We start from the raw sequence: 20947 nt of genomic DNA, 5'->3' as shown, positions 1-20947 counted from the left end.
AGGCAGTCGCCTTGACCCTTACTCTCTCCATCCCTCTCCCATATTTAAAAACTACTGAAGCACATGCTTGGTATGCTGGAAACCCTGAGTTGATTGTATGCTTTGCATGTTCCCACCTGCATCACCAGGTATGTTCTTTGAGCACTGCCAGGAGTTGCTCAAAAATTGAAAGAGACTGGAGAGATAGTGTAAGATGTAATGCTCTTGCCTTGCACACAGCCATGCTAGGTTTGATCCCTAGCATCACATATGGTCCCCTAATCACTTCCAGGAGTGATTCCTGATGTCAAAGACAGGAATACCACCAAGTGTAGTGTGAGAGAGGGTAGGATGGAGAAAAAGAACAGCATTTCTTAGGAAAAACAGAAATCTCTATTGTTTTGTTTTGTTTTGTTTTTCCCAATTTTGTTGAATCCCTCATGATTTGAATACTGTTAGAACCTGTATATAGATTCATTTCCTATCTGTTGATAAGTATAGAGCTTAAGAAGGACCTTGTTTTCAGATTTGATTGTATGATTTATTACTGTCTTATAATAGCAGTGTTTCCACTCTTGTTTAATGCACGTGCATCATCTCTCGGTCATGTTGGCTGAAATACATATTGGCTGAATATCCTTTGCTGTTGAATTACTGGTTTTGGGTTTTTTGTTTTGTTTTGTTTTGTTTTGTTTATTTGGGGGGGGGTGTTGGTCACATCCAGCAGCACTCAGGAGTTACTCCTGGCTTTTCGCTTAGAAGTCACTCCTGGCAGGTTCTGGGGACTGTATGGGATGCCGGGATTCGAACCTGGTTCCGTCCTGTGTTGGCCACATGCAAGGCAAATACCTCTGTGCTATTGCTCCAGCCCCATTACTGTTTTTTTTTTTTTTTTAAGATGTTATTTAGGGACTGGAGAGATATAGCGGTAGGGCATTTGCCTTGCACACAGCCAACCCAGGACAGACAGTGGTTCAAATCCTGGCATCCCATATGGTCCCCTGAGTACAGCCGGTGTGACCCCATAAAAAAAACAAAAACAAAAAAAGAAAAGGTGTTATTTATAGTAGAAACATATGTCATGTTTCAGATAATCAGTCCATTCATATTTTTTTAATTAATAACCCCATTAGCAATGTGTTTCCTAGTTAGTAACTTCTTTTTTTTTTTTTTTTTTTTTTTGCTTTTTGGGCCACACCTGGTGACGCTCAGGGGTTACTCCTGGCTGTGACACTCAGGGGTTACTCCTGGATATGCACTCAGAAACCGCTCCTGGCTTGGGGAATCCTATGGTATGCTGGAGGTTGAACCAAAGTCCGTCCTGGATCAGCAAAGTGCAAGGCATAGTTAGTAACTTTTGAGTCAAATTATATCCTGCCTCCATTCCTAAATAATTTTTTTATTCCTTTTAAAAATTATTATGGGAGGGGTCGGAGCAATAGCACAGAGGCAGGGCATTTTTCTTGCACACGGCCAACACAGGACAGACACCAGTTCAAATCCCAGCATCCCATATGTTCCCCCTTGTCTGCCAGGAGCGACTTCTGAGCACAGAGCCAAGAGTAACCCCTGGGTGCCACTGGGTGTGACCCAAAAAAACAGAAACAAAAAAATAATAAATAATAAAATTATTATGGGATCATAAATTTACCAGGAGACAAAATTTATCTTTAAAAATGGAAATATGCACTTTCTCAAACAATTAGTTTGAGACTAAAGAAATGTTCAGCCCTAAAGAACAATGTTACCAAAGGAATGTGAGCAGAGCAGGCCTTGAAAACCTGAGAACAAAATGGTTTTATAGGTTCTAGTACTGCTTCAGTTTACACGTCATCTTTATACCATTATCAAAATAAAGTAGCATTGAATTATTTCTCCGTATTGAAAAATATACACATAGGTAGTAAATAGTATACATATTTCTCAATTGGTAAAAATCTCAAAAGAAAAGAAAAGAGACTGTAGAAATTTAAGAGAACTGTACTACAAATTAATGAATGACTAGTCAAGCATACCTCTAAAATATTTACTTTGATTTGTAGGGTAAAAGGCTAATTAAATAGCCACATGGAAATGATGTTTACCTGTGGGTCCTTGTGCTCTCAGTCATCCTGTCCCTTTTCTCTTGAGTAAATACATCATTAAAGCCACAGAAACTCGGATTATGGCCCTTGGAGACTGATAAGATCCACAGCACCCATATAGCCTATTAGGCAATTACATAATTGAGCTACATGCTTTAAATCAGAAAAAAATGTAATTACTGTATGTGAAAAATAATGATTTGGGTGCTTCATTTAAATATAAAGTGTCTTCATATTCCTTTATTCCTAAATGAAATCTATTTCCACCAGACAAACTTCTGCAAACTTCAGGCAAAGCCAAGTGACTTGTTAGTGTCCCTCAGAGTAGATTGGCCCCATCCCTACCACACATGATGCCAGGAAGACATGTGTAGAAATCTCTTCCCTTGGCACCAAAGGAAGGTTCTTGTCTTATCCCTTGAATACTAATTTGCTGGCTCATACTTTTCCTTTCTTTTTGCTACATAGATAAAAACCACCTTCACCTCTAAAAAACATAGGTATAATGTAAAGTATGAGGCTAGCATTTTTCTTTATAAACACTGAGTAATGACTTCTGGTGTGCCAGAAAAAGTTCCCAGGGGAAAATCAATTAAATCTGGGTTGTGAAAAAATAATGTCCTCTGCTCTCTACCCTCAAGGTTTTAATTTTTCATGCTTTTCTGGTTATGGAAACAGAGTGACTCATTTACATGTAACAGGATTTCATTTTATAGACATTTTTTTAGAAGAGAAAATCACTTTCTCTTGGTTTTTGTACCAACCATCATAGAAATCAAATACCTTTAGATCTAGTATATATTTTCTTTTAAAAACTAATGGGAACTCAGAATTGAAAAAAAAAGTTTTATTGAATCACCGATGAGATACAAAGTTAAAAAGTGTTGATGGTTGAGGATCAGTCACTCAATGGAATTCAATATTAAGGGAAACAAAAAGAAAAGATTATCCAACTCTTCATATCTTAATCCTGTGAACATGTGTATATGATATTGAGTTTATCAACAGACATGGGTTGTTGGTTTTTTTTTTTTTTTTTTTTTTCTTGGTGTGTGTACTCTGAGCCATGATAATCCTGACGTTTCTTTTGCCTAAAAGTTCTATAGTCTCAAATGTAAAGCTTCAATGGTCCTTTACAATTTTATTCTTTTTTTTCTCTCTCTCTCCTCTCCCTCCCTTTCTCCCTCTTCCTCTCCCTCCCTCCCTCCCTCCCTCTCTCTCTCTCTCTCACACACACACACACAATTTTATCCTTAATATGTAAGACAGTTGCTATTATGAAATTATGCCAAGAAATTATTAATTACAACTTTGGGTAAGGTAATATGACAAATAAATACATATTTGAAAATTTATAAATATATAAATTATTTTAAATATCAGGAGAAAATTATAGCTTCCAATCAGAATTTAGGACCATTGTTTTTGTGCATATTCTAGAGTTCTTTGCCTAGATGTTGGGGTTATTCTGCATACCAAATAGGAAATTAACTTTCTGTAACAGACTAGATAAGGATGGTTATAGATAATGGAAACTAGACATGCCAGTATGGTCTAGAAAACATATGGTGTGTTTGTGGTTTCAGGAGCTGATGGTACTCTTCACACTTCTCTTTAGGGACAGATTCTAGAAGCAGTTCAATGTAGTGATCCAGATAGGCAATGGATTGGGGCACTGTATTGGAAGGCATTTCTAGAAGATTGGGAATACTGAGATCACTTTTTTTTCAGATCTCTTTCACAATTGAAACCAACACTATAGCATGAAAAGAATGTTGTAAAACAGTGAAAGGATAAATCTTGGATAAAGGAGCCTAAATTAATGGAGGTAGTTAGATATCCTAAACAAGAAGAAAACACTTTAGTGTTATCAAGATACGGTCCTTAAAAAATGTATGTTTGTGAATTGTAGGTTGTTGTAAAACAAATCTAAATTAATACTAGAAACTAATCAGATGTTTTTTCATGTTGAAGACATTTTAATTTCAGTTAAACATCAGGAAGTGAATTAAATCCTAAGTAAAGCTTAACCTAAAATTATATCTAAAGACTATTAAATCCTAAGTAAAGCTTAACCTAAAATTATATCTGAAGGTCTTTGAAACTAGGGAAATATGGATCCAGTTTGTTTTTATTTCTTTGTGCTTGCTTTTAAACACTGTAGGCAACAGCTTTATTGAAAAAAGCCCTTACAGAAGAGTGTGATGATAGGTCAGCTATTCACAGTAATGAATCATCTTGCAGCTTGCCATCTATTCTGAATGACAATAGTAGAATAAAAGAAGCAGAACCCGCTCTATGGCTCAACAGTGTTCTTACAGGAGAACAAGGTAACTATTGTTGAAGGTTCTGACCCCAGCAAAAATACATTCATTGTCAACATAGCATCCTCGTTCACAAGGTATATTTACAAAATAACTCGAAAAATATATCTGGCTTCAATCTGTGTAGCATGTTACCTGTTTTATATCAACTTCCAAGAAATAAATAAGTTCCTGTTTGGTCTCACAAGAACAGAAACCTAATTATAAGTGTGTTATTCTGAATTCCCAATGAAGTAAGCATTTGGAAGTTGTGAACGTTGAATAAAATGTTGCTTCCTACTTGATAATTCTCATCAGTTGACAGAGATAATTATGATTTTTATTGTGATTCCATGAAGCACTGAAAAGTTTTTGCTAACATTTAACTAGAATGTGTAGCAGGACAGCCCCTGAAGAGGTTGACTGATGGAGGGATGGAGAATGAGGCCCTTTTCTTCCAGCTCGGAGCACGCGTCTGCCACCCTGTCTAGCCCACGGTTCTGAGGTGAAACGGCGGGTAAACAACTCGCAGACAGTCAGGCTCGTGGAAATATTTGCTTTATTCGGATGGACAAAACTGAAGTCCAAAGACTCAGATTCAGTTCCAGCCAGCAAAAAGCCCTCGCCTTCCACAGACCCTTGCTCTTATACTCCAGAGTCAGGTCCCACCCAATGGTGGGGTCAGATACCAACCAATGGTGGAAGCAGAATCAGGTCCTACCCTAGGGTGGGGGCAGAATGCCAGGTCACACCCTTGGGTAGGGCACAGATTAGGGTGAGCAACATAGTAATCCCCCAAAATATTTACATACACAACAGAATGTATTTTTTTATTTATTTGTTTGTTTGTTTGTTTGTTTGTTTTGATTTTTGGTCCACACCTGGGGTTATTCCTGGCTATGCACTCAGAAATCACTCCTGGCTTAGGGGACCACATAGGATGCCAGGGGATCAAACCGTGGTCTATCCTAGGTCAGCTGTGTGCAAGGCAAACACCCTACCGTTATGCCACCGCTCTGGCCCCTGTATTTATGATTTTTAAGCATTTTTTTTACATACATAAAACTCTAAAGCCTAAACAGATTAATTTTAAAAATCAGTGAGTTTATGTCTTCCCAAATTTAATAACCCCTTTTAATATCCAGAAATTGAGACTACTTTAGCAACACAATGTCATTTATACCAATAAGATACCATAATGGTATTTATGATTAAAACAGCGATAAATTGCTCAGGATGTATTTAATAGTTGATGCACATGGACAGAATTGGAAGTTAACTTGTCTTAAGCCCCATTCAAGTGTTATGATATATCATCAGACTAGATTATTTTTCATAAAGTCTAGATTATATCTTAATATTATAATAGGTTTTCTTTTTAGAAGTAGCACTGTCTGAGACAAGAAATTATGCCCCTAAAGGTGGCTGAGAATCAGGGAGTTCAATGGACTAGCAAAGCCACATCCAGAAACACAACTTGAACATGTTGTTACCATATATTTGATTTTGTCATGTAAGTATAACATATTGTTATCATGTATTTGATTTTCAGAAGTTTCAAATAGCTATACAGAGGAGAGCAAGGAAGAAAGCCTGGCAGCAAAGATTCCAATCACAGGTAAAGTTCTGGTATCCTACAAGTTCCAAACCAGGATTCAACCTTATGATATGATCAGTATATCCTAGGCTAGTGGTCTATGGACTCTGCTGTGTGCTGGGGTGTTGGAGCAGCAGCTGAAGTGTAAGAACAGGATATATGAACTGACATTAATACATAACTGACAGTGAAAAGTAACCATGGCTATTTAATTCCCCATGATCATCATGTTATACATTCATACATGTATAACACACACACACACACACACACACACACACACACACCTTTCTCTAGCACCTGTGTCTTTGAAAGGCTCAGTCTCCATGGGGAACACCCAGTCATTCTATGCCCAACTAGACTTGGTTCTGATTTTACTCCTTTCTTTCCTGTGATAACTGAATTTGTATCATTAAAAGGAAAAGCAGGATGAGGGTAGGATAGAGTCCCAGACCAGAAGGAAGCTTGTTCGTGTCTCAGTTACAAAGCTGGAAACTGATCACTTAAAATTTTCAGTTCTAAGGTTTCATCCAGACTTTTCCCATTTTTGGATCTGCATTGCTGCCTATCATGACTTATTTTGGGGGTTTCGAATATCAACAGCAATTAGTATTCTGACCAGAGTTCTATTTGAAATACATCTAAATTTACTAGTACCTTGTTTTGTAAAGTGGTGTACTACTTCATTATAAATTCAAAGGTCTGCGTTTAAATATTTATACAAGTGAATACACCATTGCACTGAGGTATGGAGGCACGCATCTGCATGTGTGCTCCTTTTGTTGTTTATAAGCAGGAAAAATAGCTTTCTTTTATGGCAGTACATACAATTCATGGCCTGATGATTAATTTTTAAATCCATGTTTTTATGATGAACTCTGGTTTTGAAAAAGAGGTTTATAGTGAAGCAATTGTTTTACATATTCAGCATCAGATAATATTTCACTGCAATCTCCAGAGATTTTTTTTCTTCTAAGCATTTTTCCCAGTGATGCTTCCTCTTCAATTTGAGCAACAACAAAAACTCTTAATAGAGTCCCCTCTTTATTTTTATTAATAGGTATAGATGATTCCAAATCCCCAAAATTGGTATTTGGATATTTTTCTTTTAATTCACTTTTTTCTTTTTTAGATTTTTGGGCCATACCCAGTGGCACACAGGGGTGACTCCTGGCTGGCTCTGTGCTCAGGAATCACTCCTGGAAGGCTTAGGGACCATATGGGATACTGATAATTGAATCCAGTCAGTTGCATGCAGTGCAAACACCCTACCTGCTGTACTGTTGCTCCCGCCCCTTAATTCACTTTGGAATATAGAAATGTTCCAAGAACCCCTGAATTTATTTCCAGAAAATGAGGCTTTGGGAGCCAGAAAAATTATCAAGGATTGCCTTGCATGTACCAGTCCCATTTGATCCAAAGTTCTACATCTAGTCCTCCAGGCACAGTCTGGAGTGACCCTATGCACAGAGCCAGGAGAAAACTATGAACACTACCAGATGTGGCCCAGATCCCCCTTTCCCAAATTGATAAGAGGTTTCTTTTTTTTTTTTTTTGGTTTTTGGGCCACACCCAGCGGTGCTCAGGGGTTACTCCTGGCTGTCTGCTCAGAAATAGCTCCTGGCAGGCACGGGGACCACATCGGACACCGGGATTTGAACCAACCACCTTTGGTCCTGGATCGGCTGCTTGCAAGGCAAACGCCACTGTGCTATCTCTCCGGGCCCTATAAGAGGCTTCTTGATAAGAAACTTGTCAATGACATAGTTGCCCTTTTTTGTGGGGTGGGTGATTTACAATACTATTAATAATGGTTTCTCTGGGACCAGAGAGTTAGTACAGTGGTAGGGTGATTGCCTGGCATGTGGCTGACCTGGGTTTGATTCCCAGCACTTTGATTCAATAAATCAAAGTTGTTTTAAAAAAATGTTTCTCATTGGGGCCGGAGAGATAGCACAGTGGTAGGGCATTTGCCATGCATGTGGCCTACCTGGGATGGAACCAGGTTCAATTCCTGGCATCCCATATGGTTCCTCAAGCTGGCCAGGAGCAAGTTTTGAGTGCAGAGCCAGGAGTAGCCCGAGTGCTGCCAGGTGTAACCCAAAAACCAAAAAAAAAAAAGTTTCTTATTAACATAATTCCAACACAGTTTCTCTATTTTTGTCTGCCTCTTGGCTTTGATGCTAAATCACTGGGAATCAGGCACACACTTGGTTGTGGAGCTCACACTCTTGGTGTCGCCCTGGCTGGGCATCATATGTTTGGTGGCCATATTAACACTTTGCCATGGTATTTGCTGGACTCACCCATGTTCATTCAGTGCTTACACACATGCTTGCTAGGGAGCACATTGTTTTAGCCTGAAGCTTGCCCCCATTTGGCCCTGGTGCTTGCCCCCACCACCTGTTGGCCATGTGCTCACAAGGGCCACACTCCTGGCCAATTCTCACAGTTTAATCCCTACCACCATTTTGTTGTGATGCGTGTGCATGCCTGACTATGCCAGAGATAACACATTTGCTGCACTACTGTGACACCAGGTATCACAGAGTACAGAGGTACAGAGACTGCACTCCACACACACAGGTAGTGCTGATCTTGAGCCTGGGCAGATCAGGATCTGAGCCATCCCTAGGGCCCCTCTTACACCTCTTTTCACTAGGTGGGAGTAGATAGTTTGCCCCCAAATTAATTCATATCGTATCCTCTTTTTCAAAAAAATTGCTCTGAGCTCTTGTTTCAAAACTGTCTTCCTGTCACATATGCAGAAGTCTTATGTAGAAGTTTGAAAGCCTCTTTGTCATCAATACTATGAAATGGTCCTTTTAGCATCATGTCAGTTCTGTTAATAGACGTTTTGAATTATTCTTTGTGTGCCATGCTATAGCTCAAGTAATCCAGTGCTTGCCTTGCATGTGTGGGGCCATAGTTCATCCTCAGTACCATATAGGTGCTCATTCTGACCACCACTGGGTGAAGGACCTAGTCTGGAATGTTCCCAGCTGTGAACCCCAAGCACTACAACCACAGTAACAACAACAAAATCTGGTTTTATACCTATTGGGCTACACCCAGCTGTACTAAGGGCTTACTCCTTTCTCTGCACTCAGAAATTACACCTAGTAGAGTTTGGGGAGTCATGTGAGGTGTCATGGATAAAACAGAGGACAGGCACAGGCAAGGCAATCACACTTTCTGCTCTACAACCTCGCTGGACCCTGGGTAGTTTTGCCCTTAATTTTGAAAGCATTGTTTGATTACGGCTTGGCGAATCAATCCTTACTGCCACACTCAGTTTCTTTGCTTCTGACTTGCTGTACCTCTCATAACTCATAATACTGTTCTCATTTATGTCATCAAAGACTCTTTGCTCTCAAGGATTTGTTTTGTTTTGTTTTCGGGCCACACCCAATGATGTTTAGGGCTTACTCTTGGCTATGCACTCAGAAATAGCTCCTGGTTTGGGGGACCATTTGGGACTCTGGGGATTGAACTGAGGTCTGTCCTGAGTCAGCCACATGCAAGGCAAACGCCCTACCACTGCACTGTTGCTTTAGCCCCAGATTTTGTTATTCTTTTAAAATGTTTTCTCTTGGGACTGGCACATGGTACAGCAGGGAGGGCATTTGCCTTGTGCAACCAACCCCTGGTTTGATCTCAATCATTCCATTCAATCTTTGATCATTCCAGAGCTCATCTTTTAAGTTTTTGACCATAATCTCTTTATTAAATTCTTTTATCATTTGGTTTAATAATTTGGAGATTTCACTTTTGATCAAAACAAAGCTGTTTTAAAGCTTGATTTAAAATAGTTTGCTTCTGGGGCAGAGAGATAGTACAGTGAAAAGGGCTTTTGCCTTGTACATAGCCAACCCAGGTTTGATCCTCTTGCTTCCCTGAGTGAGCCAGGAGTGATCCCTGACAGCAGAGCCAGGATTAACTCCTGAGCACTGCTAGACTTGGCCATATATTGATATGGCCAAAAATCAAAATAAATAAAATATTTCACTTCCCTAATAGAATAGTTATATTGAGATTTTTCTCTTTATATGGGCTGTACTCCTAGAATATTCCAAAAAGAAAAATGGTTCTAAAGTTTGGTCTCAAGACCAGCAGTGGTCTTCAACTGTTGGTCCGTGGACTGGTACTGGTCTGAAAAAGTTGAAAGCTAATTGTCTACTTCAGTGGTTATAACTCAACTGATGAGTTTGTACCCAGGACAGGTGCCAGTGCTCAGGCATAAAAATGTTAGAAGAGTGCCACTCTGGGCATTGAAGAGCTGTCATGATGGAACCTAAGCTGTGGTATTAGCCAGCAGGATCATGTCTTTGCACTCCCTGCTCAGTTTTTCCACATCTGTGAAGCTCTTATATTGGGAAAGCAAACACACAACCTAGCATGGTAGTGTTAAGGCTGAAGTGAGATCATTAAAGTATATTGGACACTTGATACACACTTAGTGATTTACTAGAATACAACTCATGTGAATCTTAGTCCTACTGGTGTACAGGAGCCAGTACAACCCTCAGTGTTTTCAAACCACTGGTACCTAATTAAGAGGACCTCCATGCAAACTTAGAAGGAAAAGATGCAGAGTTGAGAGGCAGTGCTAGACAGAATGCCCAGGATATGAGTCTGGAAAGGGTATGAGACCTCTTTGCTGTAAGTTTGGCAGTTCCCTGCCTTTCCTGAGTTGCATAGCCACATGGAAATAAGACTAGCTCAATTCCTGTACTCTAATTTCTCAGACAGCATTTCCTGAAAGTAGACCTGAATTCGTTTTGCAAGAAGTGATAACTCAGCCAATTATCTGAATCCAAGATATTTACTATATCAGAAAAGAAATCTCGAAGGAGCTTCATAGTATAGTAGAACATCAATTACGTCCATAAGGAAACACTTAGATGGTGATGGAGTAATAATACAACATGTTATGCACTTACCTTGCACATGACTGACCTTGATTCAATCCCCCAGCATCCCAGATGGGCTCCCAAGCACTGCAAGGAGCACTCCTGAGTGCAGAGCCAGGAGTGAGCCCTGAGTGTGGCCCCCAAAACAAAGCAAAGTACTTAGAGGACTGAAGAAAGTGCCGTGGGTAAGGTGCTCACCTTCCATGCAGCCAAGCAGTATTCAATCCCTAGCACCACATATGATCTTCTGAGTTCTACTAGGAGTAATTCCTGAACACAAAGCCCAGAGTTTGCCCTGAGTACCTCTAGAGCCCAGTCCTATTTCCCACCACCTGCATACTCCAAAGATGTCAAGTGGCCAGGTATCCGGCCTTCACTTCTGTGCTTTAGGAAAGTGCTCAAGTGGAAGAACATCACAGGGGCTCCTTCTCATCAGGAAATAGCATTCTCCTGGTGTGCACCTCAAAGTATTGATTGGACTTTGTAGCATTTTTCCCCCAATGAACTTTACACAGTGTTCCACCAAGGAAATACTGTAAAAATTACAGATTTTGTGTACAAAGTCTGAATGCTCTTTCTGTCCCACTGCATCCTGTCCAATGCACGGGTCTTTATAAAGAACCAGTGAGTGTGCCCTTTAAATGTGTGCACCTAGAGTTTCACATAATTATTTTTTGGATTTTGGGTCACACCCAGCAGCGCTCAGGCATTACTCCTGGCTCTACTCAGAAATTGCTCCTGGCAGGCTCAGAGTACCATATGGGATGCTGGGATTCAAAGTAAATGAATATAAATAAATAAAATTACTGTCTATCTTTCCTATGGTTCCTTTTTGTGGGGCATTACCTTATGGATATGATTATGTTATACAAGACTTTGGGCCACTTGGATATAACTAAAAAGTTATATAACTAAAGAGTTCTGCAGCCACTACCAGATTAGAGGCGTTAGTCTAGAGGTGCTCTTCAAAACTTATTTTGTGGGGCTGGAGAGATAGCATGGAGGTAGGGTGTTTGTCTTGCATGCAGAAGGACGGTGGTTCAAACCCCAGCATCCCATATGGTCCCCCAAGCCTGCCAGGAGCGATTTCTGAGCTTAGAGCCAGGAGTAACTCCTGAGCACTGCCGGTGTGACCCAAAAACCAAATATATATACACACATATATATATATATATATACATACATACATACATAATCTTTTTTGTGTGGTTTTTATTGCTTTACAGCCATTTCAGCAAGGATATATATAATAAGGAGCCATGTGTAAAATAATGCATGGGTAAAAAATGCCCAGGAGATCGAATAGAAAAGAGCTTTTATTTTTGTCTAGTTTTGGTCCACACTGGCTATGCTCATGAGTTACTCCAGGCTTTATACTCAGAAATTATGCTATTAGGCTCAGGGGACCATATGGGGTGCCAGAGATTGAACCCATGTTGGCTGTATTCAAGGCAAACATCCTACCTGCTGTGCTATCATTGTTCCCAAAAGTTTTTTTGCTTTTTTTTTTTTTGGTTTTTCGGGCCACACCCGTTTGATGCTCAGGGATTACTCCTGGCTAAGTGCTCAGAAATTGCCCCTGGCTTGGGGGGGACCATATGGGATGCCGGGGAATTGAACCGCAGTCCTTCCTTGGCTAGACACCTTACCTCTAGCGCCACCTCGCCAGCCCCTTTTTTGCCTTTTTTTTTTTTTTTTTTTTTTTTTTTTTGGTTTTCCGCCAAAACAGACTTTTTTTTGTTTTCTTTTGTTTTGTTTTTGGGTCACACCCGGCATTGCTCAGGGGTTACTCCTGACTGTCTGCTCAGAAATAGTTCCTGGCAGGCACGGGGGACCATATGGGACACCGGGATTCGAACCAACCCAACCACCTTTGGTCCTGGATCGTCTGCTTGCAAGGCAAAAGCCACTGTTCTTTCTCTCCGGGCCCAAAACAGAGTTTTTTTTATTCTGCCATTTTCAGAAACACAAGGGGGGCTGGGGAAATTTCCCAAGAAGGGCACAAATAGTTTCCTTCCATATTTGCATATACAAGGCAGAACATTTCACAGCATAATTATGTACTGTGTTCAGGGGACTTGTTGATGAGGGTTGCAGAAAAGGGATTCACAGCTTAGAAAAAAAATTAAAAATTTTTCTGCCAGGGCCTGGAGAGATAGCACAGTGGCTATTTCTGAGCAGACAGCCATGAGTAACACCTGAGCACCACCGGGTGTGGCCCAAAAAACCAAAAAAAAAAAAAAAATTTTTTTTCTGCCAATTCTTCATTTTTGCCAAAGAAAGCCAAGTATCTCCAGGGGCAAGAGCCAGTGCTGGCACTTGAACCCTGACAGGATAGCACTGGAGTGTCTGAACCAATTAGATGTTAGTATATTTCTGAACAAAAGCTGCTCTGCAAGGATGTGCAGAGAGCAGCAGTGGATAAAAGCAGCACCTTTCCATTGTTTGTCCTGTGATACTCTGAGAAGTAAGCAGAATGTTTGAGGATTTCAAAGTGACTTGCACCAACAGGTTTGCCTCTGTGGAGTGGGGCAGTCCTCTGTGTACGTAGACATAACACCACAGCTCATTGTTTCCCCTGAAGCACGTAGATCAGGATTAAAGCAGTGCGTCTCTCAATTAAAGAAAAAAATCTCCCTCTGATCTGCCCCCTCGCAATGAAATTTCCTGCCTTGACAATTTTATTTGTATTCACCCTAAATTTCCTTTGGAGAGTGAAGTGAGTTTTCATTTTAGCAGATGCTGCAGTCTATAGTAACTAATACTAATAATAATAATGTCATAAAATGCCCATCACCTAACAGTTTCTGGCACACAGTGGACATTCATTTTGTCAAACGAATGAATAAAAATGAGAGCATTAAGAAGTTGCCATAAATGCATGTTGATTCAGGCCAGAATACTATGTCTTTCAGTCATTCACTTCCCCAACACTTTTCCCACCCCACGTGCCCATCCTGGCAAAACTCATCTCCTTAAGCTCCATGTGAAAAGGGCTCTCAGCTTTTATCTCAAGAGGATTAAGCCTCAAAGAATGTCCATTCAGCCTCTCGTTCTTTTGACACCAATTCTCTTGGTCAAGCTGTGTTGAAAGTGGTTGCCTGACTGGGCCATTTCTCACTGATACTCTTTGGTTAGCTGAAATAGTCAAGGCCACACTAAGGTGTGTCCATTTAGGGGTTTTGTGGGGGATCACTGTAGATTTGAAGAGCATTTCTGGAGATTCCCAGAAGAGCCTTCCAGAACACTACAGCTGGAATTTTCCCTCAAATTGGAAAAGGTTCATTATTGTTAACATTGGAGATAACATTGGAAATGGAAATAGTCATAGTGCTAGATTATCTTTGGTGACCTGATTTATCCTAGGTGAAAAGACTATAGTGACAATTTGGGATTGATTGAAGTACCATAATAATGCACCTCCACTACTAAAATTGTATAAAAATGTTTTTCTCCAGTTTTGTCCTAAACATACACAAAAATCAGTATTTTTTAAAATGCTACTTGCTGTCTATGTTTCCTAGGAGGGGAATTCCCAACTCATAAAACCAGGGAATCACTCTGTGCTCCTAGACTGTCCCCTGTTAGGTATGGGGATCCTCTTTGTGACACTTACTGGGGTTTCATCCGGGGTTTCATCTGCTGCTTCCTGATTCATGACATTGCAGGGCTGTTGTAAATATCTAACATAGTCATCAAAGAACAGAGAAACTTTCTGATAGGAAAGGCGCTAGATGTTCTTGGGTTAGTGCTCCTGGCTTTCAAGGACTTGATCATCTGAGTGCCTGGAGAAATTGAAATTCTTCTCAGTGGTGACATGTTAGATCTTGGTGGCATTCTAAAGCATATCCTGACTCAGATCCACCATTTTTTAGTGGCAAGACTTGGGCCACAACCAAGGTTTACTTGGTTGTTCAAGGTGTACTCCTGGCTCTGTGATCAGATGTCACTTCAAGGTTTAGAGGACCATATGGGATGCTGTTTATAAACCCTAGGTCAGTCACATACAAGGCAAACACCCTACTCACTGCGCTTTCACTTTGGCCCCACAGCCCCACCCTTACCAGTTAGGTTCTATATGTATCAAGCAACTCCTGAGGTTTGAAAACTAGGGCCCTCCAAGCTAAATGAACTAAATGAGCCCTTGAAGGTCATACTGCTAAACCTTTATTTGCACAAGAGACTTGAGTGGAGAGAGAATACAAAGTTCTACAAACTCAAGGCAATAGAAATGATTTGGCTCAAAAGTTCTGGATGCTGAAAAATCTAAAAGCAGAGTGTTGGCTTCTTGGGAGGTTCTGGAGAAGAATCCTTTGTCCCTATCTACTTTGGTGCCTCCCAGCTTGCAGAAATCCAGTTGTCCCTATTATCTCCCCAGTTGCCACCTTCCCTGCTTCCTGTCAGCAGACCTTGGCTGAGAACCTCCAGTAAATCCAGGACGGTTTCACCTTGAGGCTCTTAACTAATTATACTTCAAAGAAGCAATTCCCAAATAAGGTTACATTCTGAAGTTGTAGGTGCACAGGATATGTTGAGGTCGATATTATGCAACTCATTAGAAGAAGCAAGAAAATTTCTTCATATTTTTTTATTTCCAGCATTCAGTTCTCTCCTTTAGTGATTATTCCTGGCCTACTAGAGACTATTATGAATCATATAATTTATTATCCAGGTATAGCATAGATAATATAAGTATTATAATAATACTATATCAGTAATTATGTAAGTTATCAGTATCAGATAACATCAGTACTTATATGTTATCAATAACATATAAAATATATATTAAAATCATATATAACACGTAAATATTATATATTACATACAGCAAATACAAATTAACATGCATATGTTAAATATGTTAAATTCATTTTATATATGACATATATAAAATATATGTAATATAGCAACATGTTACATTACTGATATTTATGCTTCCAGTGTTGACAATTATAAAATAATGATAAAATAGAAATATTACTAATTTTATTATAAAATAATCATTCAATGTAAATTATTGCAACTGTTCTCAAAAACTATACTATAAAATATAGCTCTTGGTCAAGATTACTCAGTCTATGAACTTTAAAACAAAAGCCTGTCTAGAGTACAGGCAGGGGTGGGGTGGAGAGGAGGGAGATTTAGGACATTGGTGATGGGAATGTTGCACTGGTGAAGGGGGGTGTTCTTTACATGACTGAAACCCAACCACAATCATGTTTATAATCAAGGTGTTTAAAGATATTAATTAAAAAAAGAAATTGACATTTGAAAAAAATTAAATTTAATTAAAGAATTGTGGTTTATTGATAATTGAGTTTTAGGCATATAACATTTCAACACAAATCCCACTACCAGTGTCACTTCCATCACCAGTGCTCCCATACTTCATCATCCCCGTCCTCAGCTACTCTCTCCTACCCCAGCCTACCACTTTGGTAGGTTCAGTGGTTTCAGCTTAGATATGTGTTTTCATTCTCCCACATCCCCAGTATAACCAAAGCCCAGATCCCACTCCTCCCTTACTTCCCTTTCTCCGCTTCTTTTTTCCTGCCTTGATTTCTTTTTTTCATTTTCCTCTCTAGGCTCTGGGGTCAGGGATGACCTAGGCACCACCCCTGTACTACATTACATTTTCTAATACAATTATTTTATATGCCACAGAGAAATGTGATCATCGGTGTTTGTCTTTCTTCTTGCTTACTTCACTCAACAGAGTATCTTCCAATTCCAACCAGGTTTCAGCAAATTGCACATTAATCTCTGAACTTAAGGATTTCACCTTTTTGTTTTGTTTTGTTTTGTTTTTTTGGGCCACACCCAGTGGTACTCAGGGCTTACTCCTGGCTATCTGCTCAGAAATAGCTCCTGGCAGGCATGGGGGACTATATGGGACCCCGGGATTCGAACCAACCACCTTAGGTCCTGGATCTGCTGCTTGCAAGACAAATGCCACTGTGCTATCTCTCCGGCCCCATTTCACTTTTTTAGGGCACATAGTATATATCAGTTATATGCAAGGCTTATTACTGGCAGAGCTCAGGAAATCATATGGGGCACTGGGGATCAAAACCAAGCTGGTTGTGTGCAAGGTAAGCACTTGCACACCTACTATCTACTGCTCCCAAGACTTTTAATGAGAACTGAAAATTCACCATCCATGACTAAATAGTATTCCATGGCAGGCTCTATGGTTAAAATTTATGTCTGATGCAATGCAAGCAGAATTGTCTCAGTTCTATTTTGGGCCTGAGCACTTGTGTTGCATTTATACCTGAACACTGGAGTGATTTGGAGTGCAGAGCCAGAAGTAACTCCTGCGCACCATTGAGTGTGACTCAGAAAAAGACAAACAAACAAACAACATCAAAAAAGAAGTCTGCTAAGTCACTATATTGCGAAAGTTCCATAGAAATTAAGAATGTGATGTTCTTTACACTGACTATATAGAAAGAGGAGGTATAGTAAATGCACCCCATATACACCTCAGCCCAGGCTCTTTGCCTGGTCTGTATTGTGAATGGGGCAGCATAAAGAAAAAAAAGAATGTGATGTAAAGGGGGCCAGAGCAATAACACAGCAGGTAGGGCTTGCCTTATGTGCAGCCAACCCAGTGTCAATATCTGGCATCCCATATGGTTTCCCCAAGCCTGCCAGGAGTAATTTCTGACTGCAGAGCCAGGAATAACCCTGAGCACCACTGGATGTGTCCCCCCCAAAAATATGTGATGCAAATACTTTTCTTTTTCTTTTTTTTTGGTTTTTGGGCCACACCTGGCTATGTTCTGGGGTTACTCCTGGGTTTGCACTCAGAAATTACTCCTGGTAGGCTCAGGGGACCATATGGGATGCCAGGATGGAACCAGGGTTATCCATATGCAAGGCAAAAACCCTACCCACAGTGCTATTGCTTCATCTCCAAAATACCTATTTTCTTTTTTTGGTTTTTGGGTCATACCCGGCAACGCTTAGGGGCTACTCCTGGCTCTACACTAAGAAATCGCTCCTGGCAGCACGGGGGACCATATGAAATGCCAGGATTCGAACCATCATCCTTCAGCATCTAAGGCAAACGCCTTACCTCCATGCTATCTCTCCAGTCCCCAAAATACCTATTTTCTGAAACACTTCCAAGCACTTGCTATAAATTGTCCATTTTTTATGTATCAGTCCTCTCCATGAAAATACAAAGGGAAATCTAGGGAGTAGATTTACAGGCCTAGGATCACTGCTGGTATATAGTTTTATTACAGAAAGTTTGGACATGAAAAGTGATTTTGGTTCTGTATCATATTTACATAAGACTGACCTTTAAAAAAAATCCTAAATATAGATGCTTTGCTACATTTTTAGAATTATGAAATTATTCTACTTTTCTTTTTTTCACTTGAGCAGATTATTTGACTAATTATTTCTGAATTTCAAGTGAAACTATAGAATTAATACATGTCATTATTTCATTTTATTTCTAAAAACAACTAGATTTGCTACATCACTGATGCATGTAAATGGGAGGGGGCTGTCAGGTATAGAAATACAAGAAAAATAACAGCACTGGGAAACTCAGTGGACAGCAAAATATTTTTTAATTTAATTTTTAAATTTCTCTATATTCCATGCAGGGAGTGTAATTATCCTTTCTTACTCAAACCAGCCCAGTTCTTTGTTAGTTCAAGGTCATTTTGTCCTAGCTGTGGTGATAGTATTGTTTGCATCTCCCTTTGTTATTTCTTTTCTAGGCCCAACTCTTGTATTTTTTCATTAGGGATTTCTGCAAAAGCCAGAGGCAGATTCTCTGCTTTGGAGAAACCCCTTACAGGCTGGTGAACCAGCGTTTATCTGGCTCTTGTAATGGGTTGTTAAAAGCACTTGTTCATCAGATATTTTCTTTCTCTTTTTATTTGTAGATTTAGAAGTATTTTAGCAGGTGTACATTTGCATATAAAAGAAAATAAAAGATAAGGAGTTGAGGCTTTTTATTTCTCCTCTCCTCTGCATCCTCTCTTACCTCCCTTTATTCAGCATGTTTTACTTTTTTTCCCCTAACTATTTCTATTTCCCAGACACAAAATATATATCCAAAAGAGAAAAAAAAAATTATCCCAGTGACCTTTCTTCACCACTTGGCCAGAAGTAGATGATTGGGTTTGGCCAGTTCATGTAAAAAGTAGGAGGAAATAAATCCATCTCATTGTGTCATCAGTCTGGAATTAATGAGGATAGATTTTAACCCCTTGACCTCTTGCCTTTATTTTATGTTCAAACTATAATCTTTTCTACTTAGAAAATTCAATCTTGACCCAGATTTAAGAGAATAACACAGAAATTCGAAGCTCAAGCATCTGTGTGTATGTATATCTTTCTGTACAAAACACTCTAATAGAAAAAAATACTGTTCCTTTGATAAAAATGTTACTTTTTCCTGAGTTTTTTCACTTAAGAGTTGGGCATTACTAATTTTGAGGCTGTTTTTCTCGGTTAAGCATCACAGGGATAGCAAGTAAAGACTTCAGAGACCACTTCTTAAATTTGCCATTAAGACTAAATCTTTACCATGGATTTCTATGTTCTATTGAGAAATCTTTTCCCTGACCCTACCTTCTGTTGAGGTCATTATTGATAGCAAACTCACTCACTTCAATAGCAAGAGTTGTTATTTTAGCTCCTTTGTTCATTCGCTCATTTAATAACCATGAATTTAGGAATCACTGGAAAACAGCTTGGTCCCCCTTGATTCTTGGTTAGACTTGCTCCAGAAAATCTTGGGTCTGAGTTGCCACAGATTTCATGTCTGTGGCTTTGTCTTTGGGCGTCACCAATTTAGCATTGTAACCAGATCTTCTAAGCTATTTGAAGAGAATGTCAAAATTGTTGGAGCACCTCTAGCAAAAAATTGACTCTCATCTGGAAAGAGTCTGAGACCTGGCCCATCTGCCTCAACCATTCAGTTGTGGCAGCTTCCCTTGGTAATATCCAGGGCCTCACTTTCCACAAAGAGAAGCTTTCACTAAAACTGGCCTGTGTTCTCTGACTTCCATTTTTCACTGAGTGTTCTTGTGACCACTTTTAGTGACCACATCAACAGTTATTCACCACCCTCTAATCCCATTGTACATTATGTTGGGCCTGTGCAGTATTTGTTGTTTTGTTTGTTTGTTTTTTGTATTTGAGGAAGAAGTCTGGAAAGATTGGGCTCAGTTTCTTACATAGCCACACCTGGCGGCAAGAAAGCAGCTGTCACTTCTGGTCAGGACATGTAGCCGACTCCAGTCTGTCACAGGGCCCCCCTGTTGCCACCCAATTTACTATTTCCTAATGTACAGGACTTGCTCGACCTCAGAAAGAACCTGCATGTACGATCACACTGCAGAAGCTGGATAGCTGTCACCTCTCCTCACTTTTAGAGTGTTCTTTTATTGTTTGGGGACCACTCACTATGATGCTTAGTGACTATTCTGACTTGGTGCTCAGAACCATATAGTGCCAAGCTTGAGAAATGAACATGGAAATTTCAGCTGGCAAAGCATGTGCTTTGGCCCTTTTAAATTATCTCCTCATTTTTAAAAAGCCAATTTTAGTTTTATTTTTCATTTTCAATCTCTCTGTGATTCCTATGTTGTTTTTTGGCTGTTATTTTGTAAAATGAAGATGAATAAAGGTGTAATTTGTGCCATGGGAGACATTCTAAACTTTGAGGGCCAGATAGATCCTCAGACTGCCAGTTGTTAGATGGTCTGTATTATCTCCTTTTGCTGATGCTGGTGTCTTGGCCCTACCTCAGTGAGTGGTAGTTCTTCAAGTGAACACACTTACTCATTTTACCTTCTAACCTTGTCTTTGCTCTTAAACCACTGGAGGGAAAGCCACGCTGGATAGTTTGCAGCTTTATACTAGCTGAAGAGTCTTCAGCTTAATTCTGCCAATTCCTTAGTCCTCAACACAGCTATGTCCTCATGTGGGTTTCCATGACTTTTGTCTTAGTCCTGAACTCACTGCATTGTCCTTCCTTGCTAGACTAAAGCCAAGAATACTCCAAGAACACTCTTGATTCCCCCAATCTGAAATTATATC

The 20947-nt window shown here is 39.8% G+C and overlaps 1 protein-coding gene and 1 non-coding gene across 2 annotated transcripts in view; both read left to right on the top strand.

Moving 5' to 3' along the window:
- The window catches only part of KIZ (kizuna centrosomal protein), a 132568-nt gene that overhangs the window by 86737 nt on the left and 24884 nt on the right, over positions 1 to 20947 (top strand). The window contains 2 exon segments of the mRNA XM_049774332.1: positions 4228 to 4393; positions 5919 to 5984. Coding sequence (XP_049630289.1) covers positions 4228 to 4393; positions 5919 to 5984 — 232 coding nt within the window.
- LOC126012636 (small nucleolar RNA SNORA51) lies at positions 17278 to 17410 on the top strand. Its single transcript, XR_007497085.1, has one exon. It is a non-coding gene; the product is annotated as a small nucleolar RNA SNORA51 (small nucleolar RNA).

This window comes from Suncus etruscus, chromosome 6 (genome assembly GCF_024139225.1).
Source record: "Suncus etruscus isolate mSunEtr1 chromosome 6, mSunEtr1.pri.cur, whole genome shotgun sequence".
Taxonomy (NCBI): domain Eukaryota; kingdom Metazoa; phylum Chordata; class Mammalia; order Eulipotyphla; family Soricidae; genus Suncus; species Suncus etruscus.
Note: the sequence above shows the minus strand (reverse complement) of the source record. Positions and strands in the feature narration are given on the sequence as shown.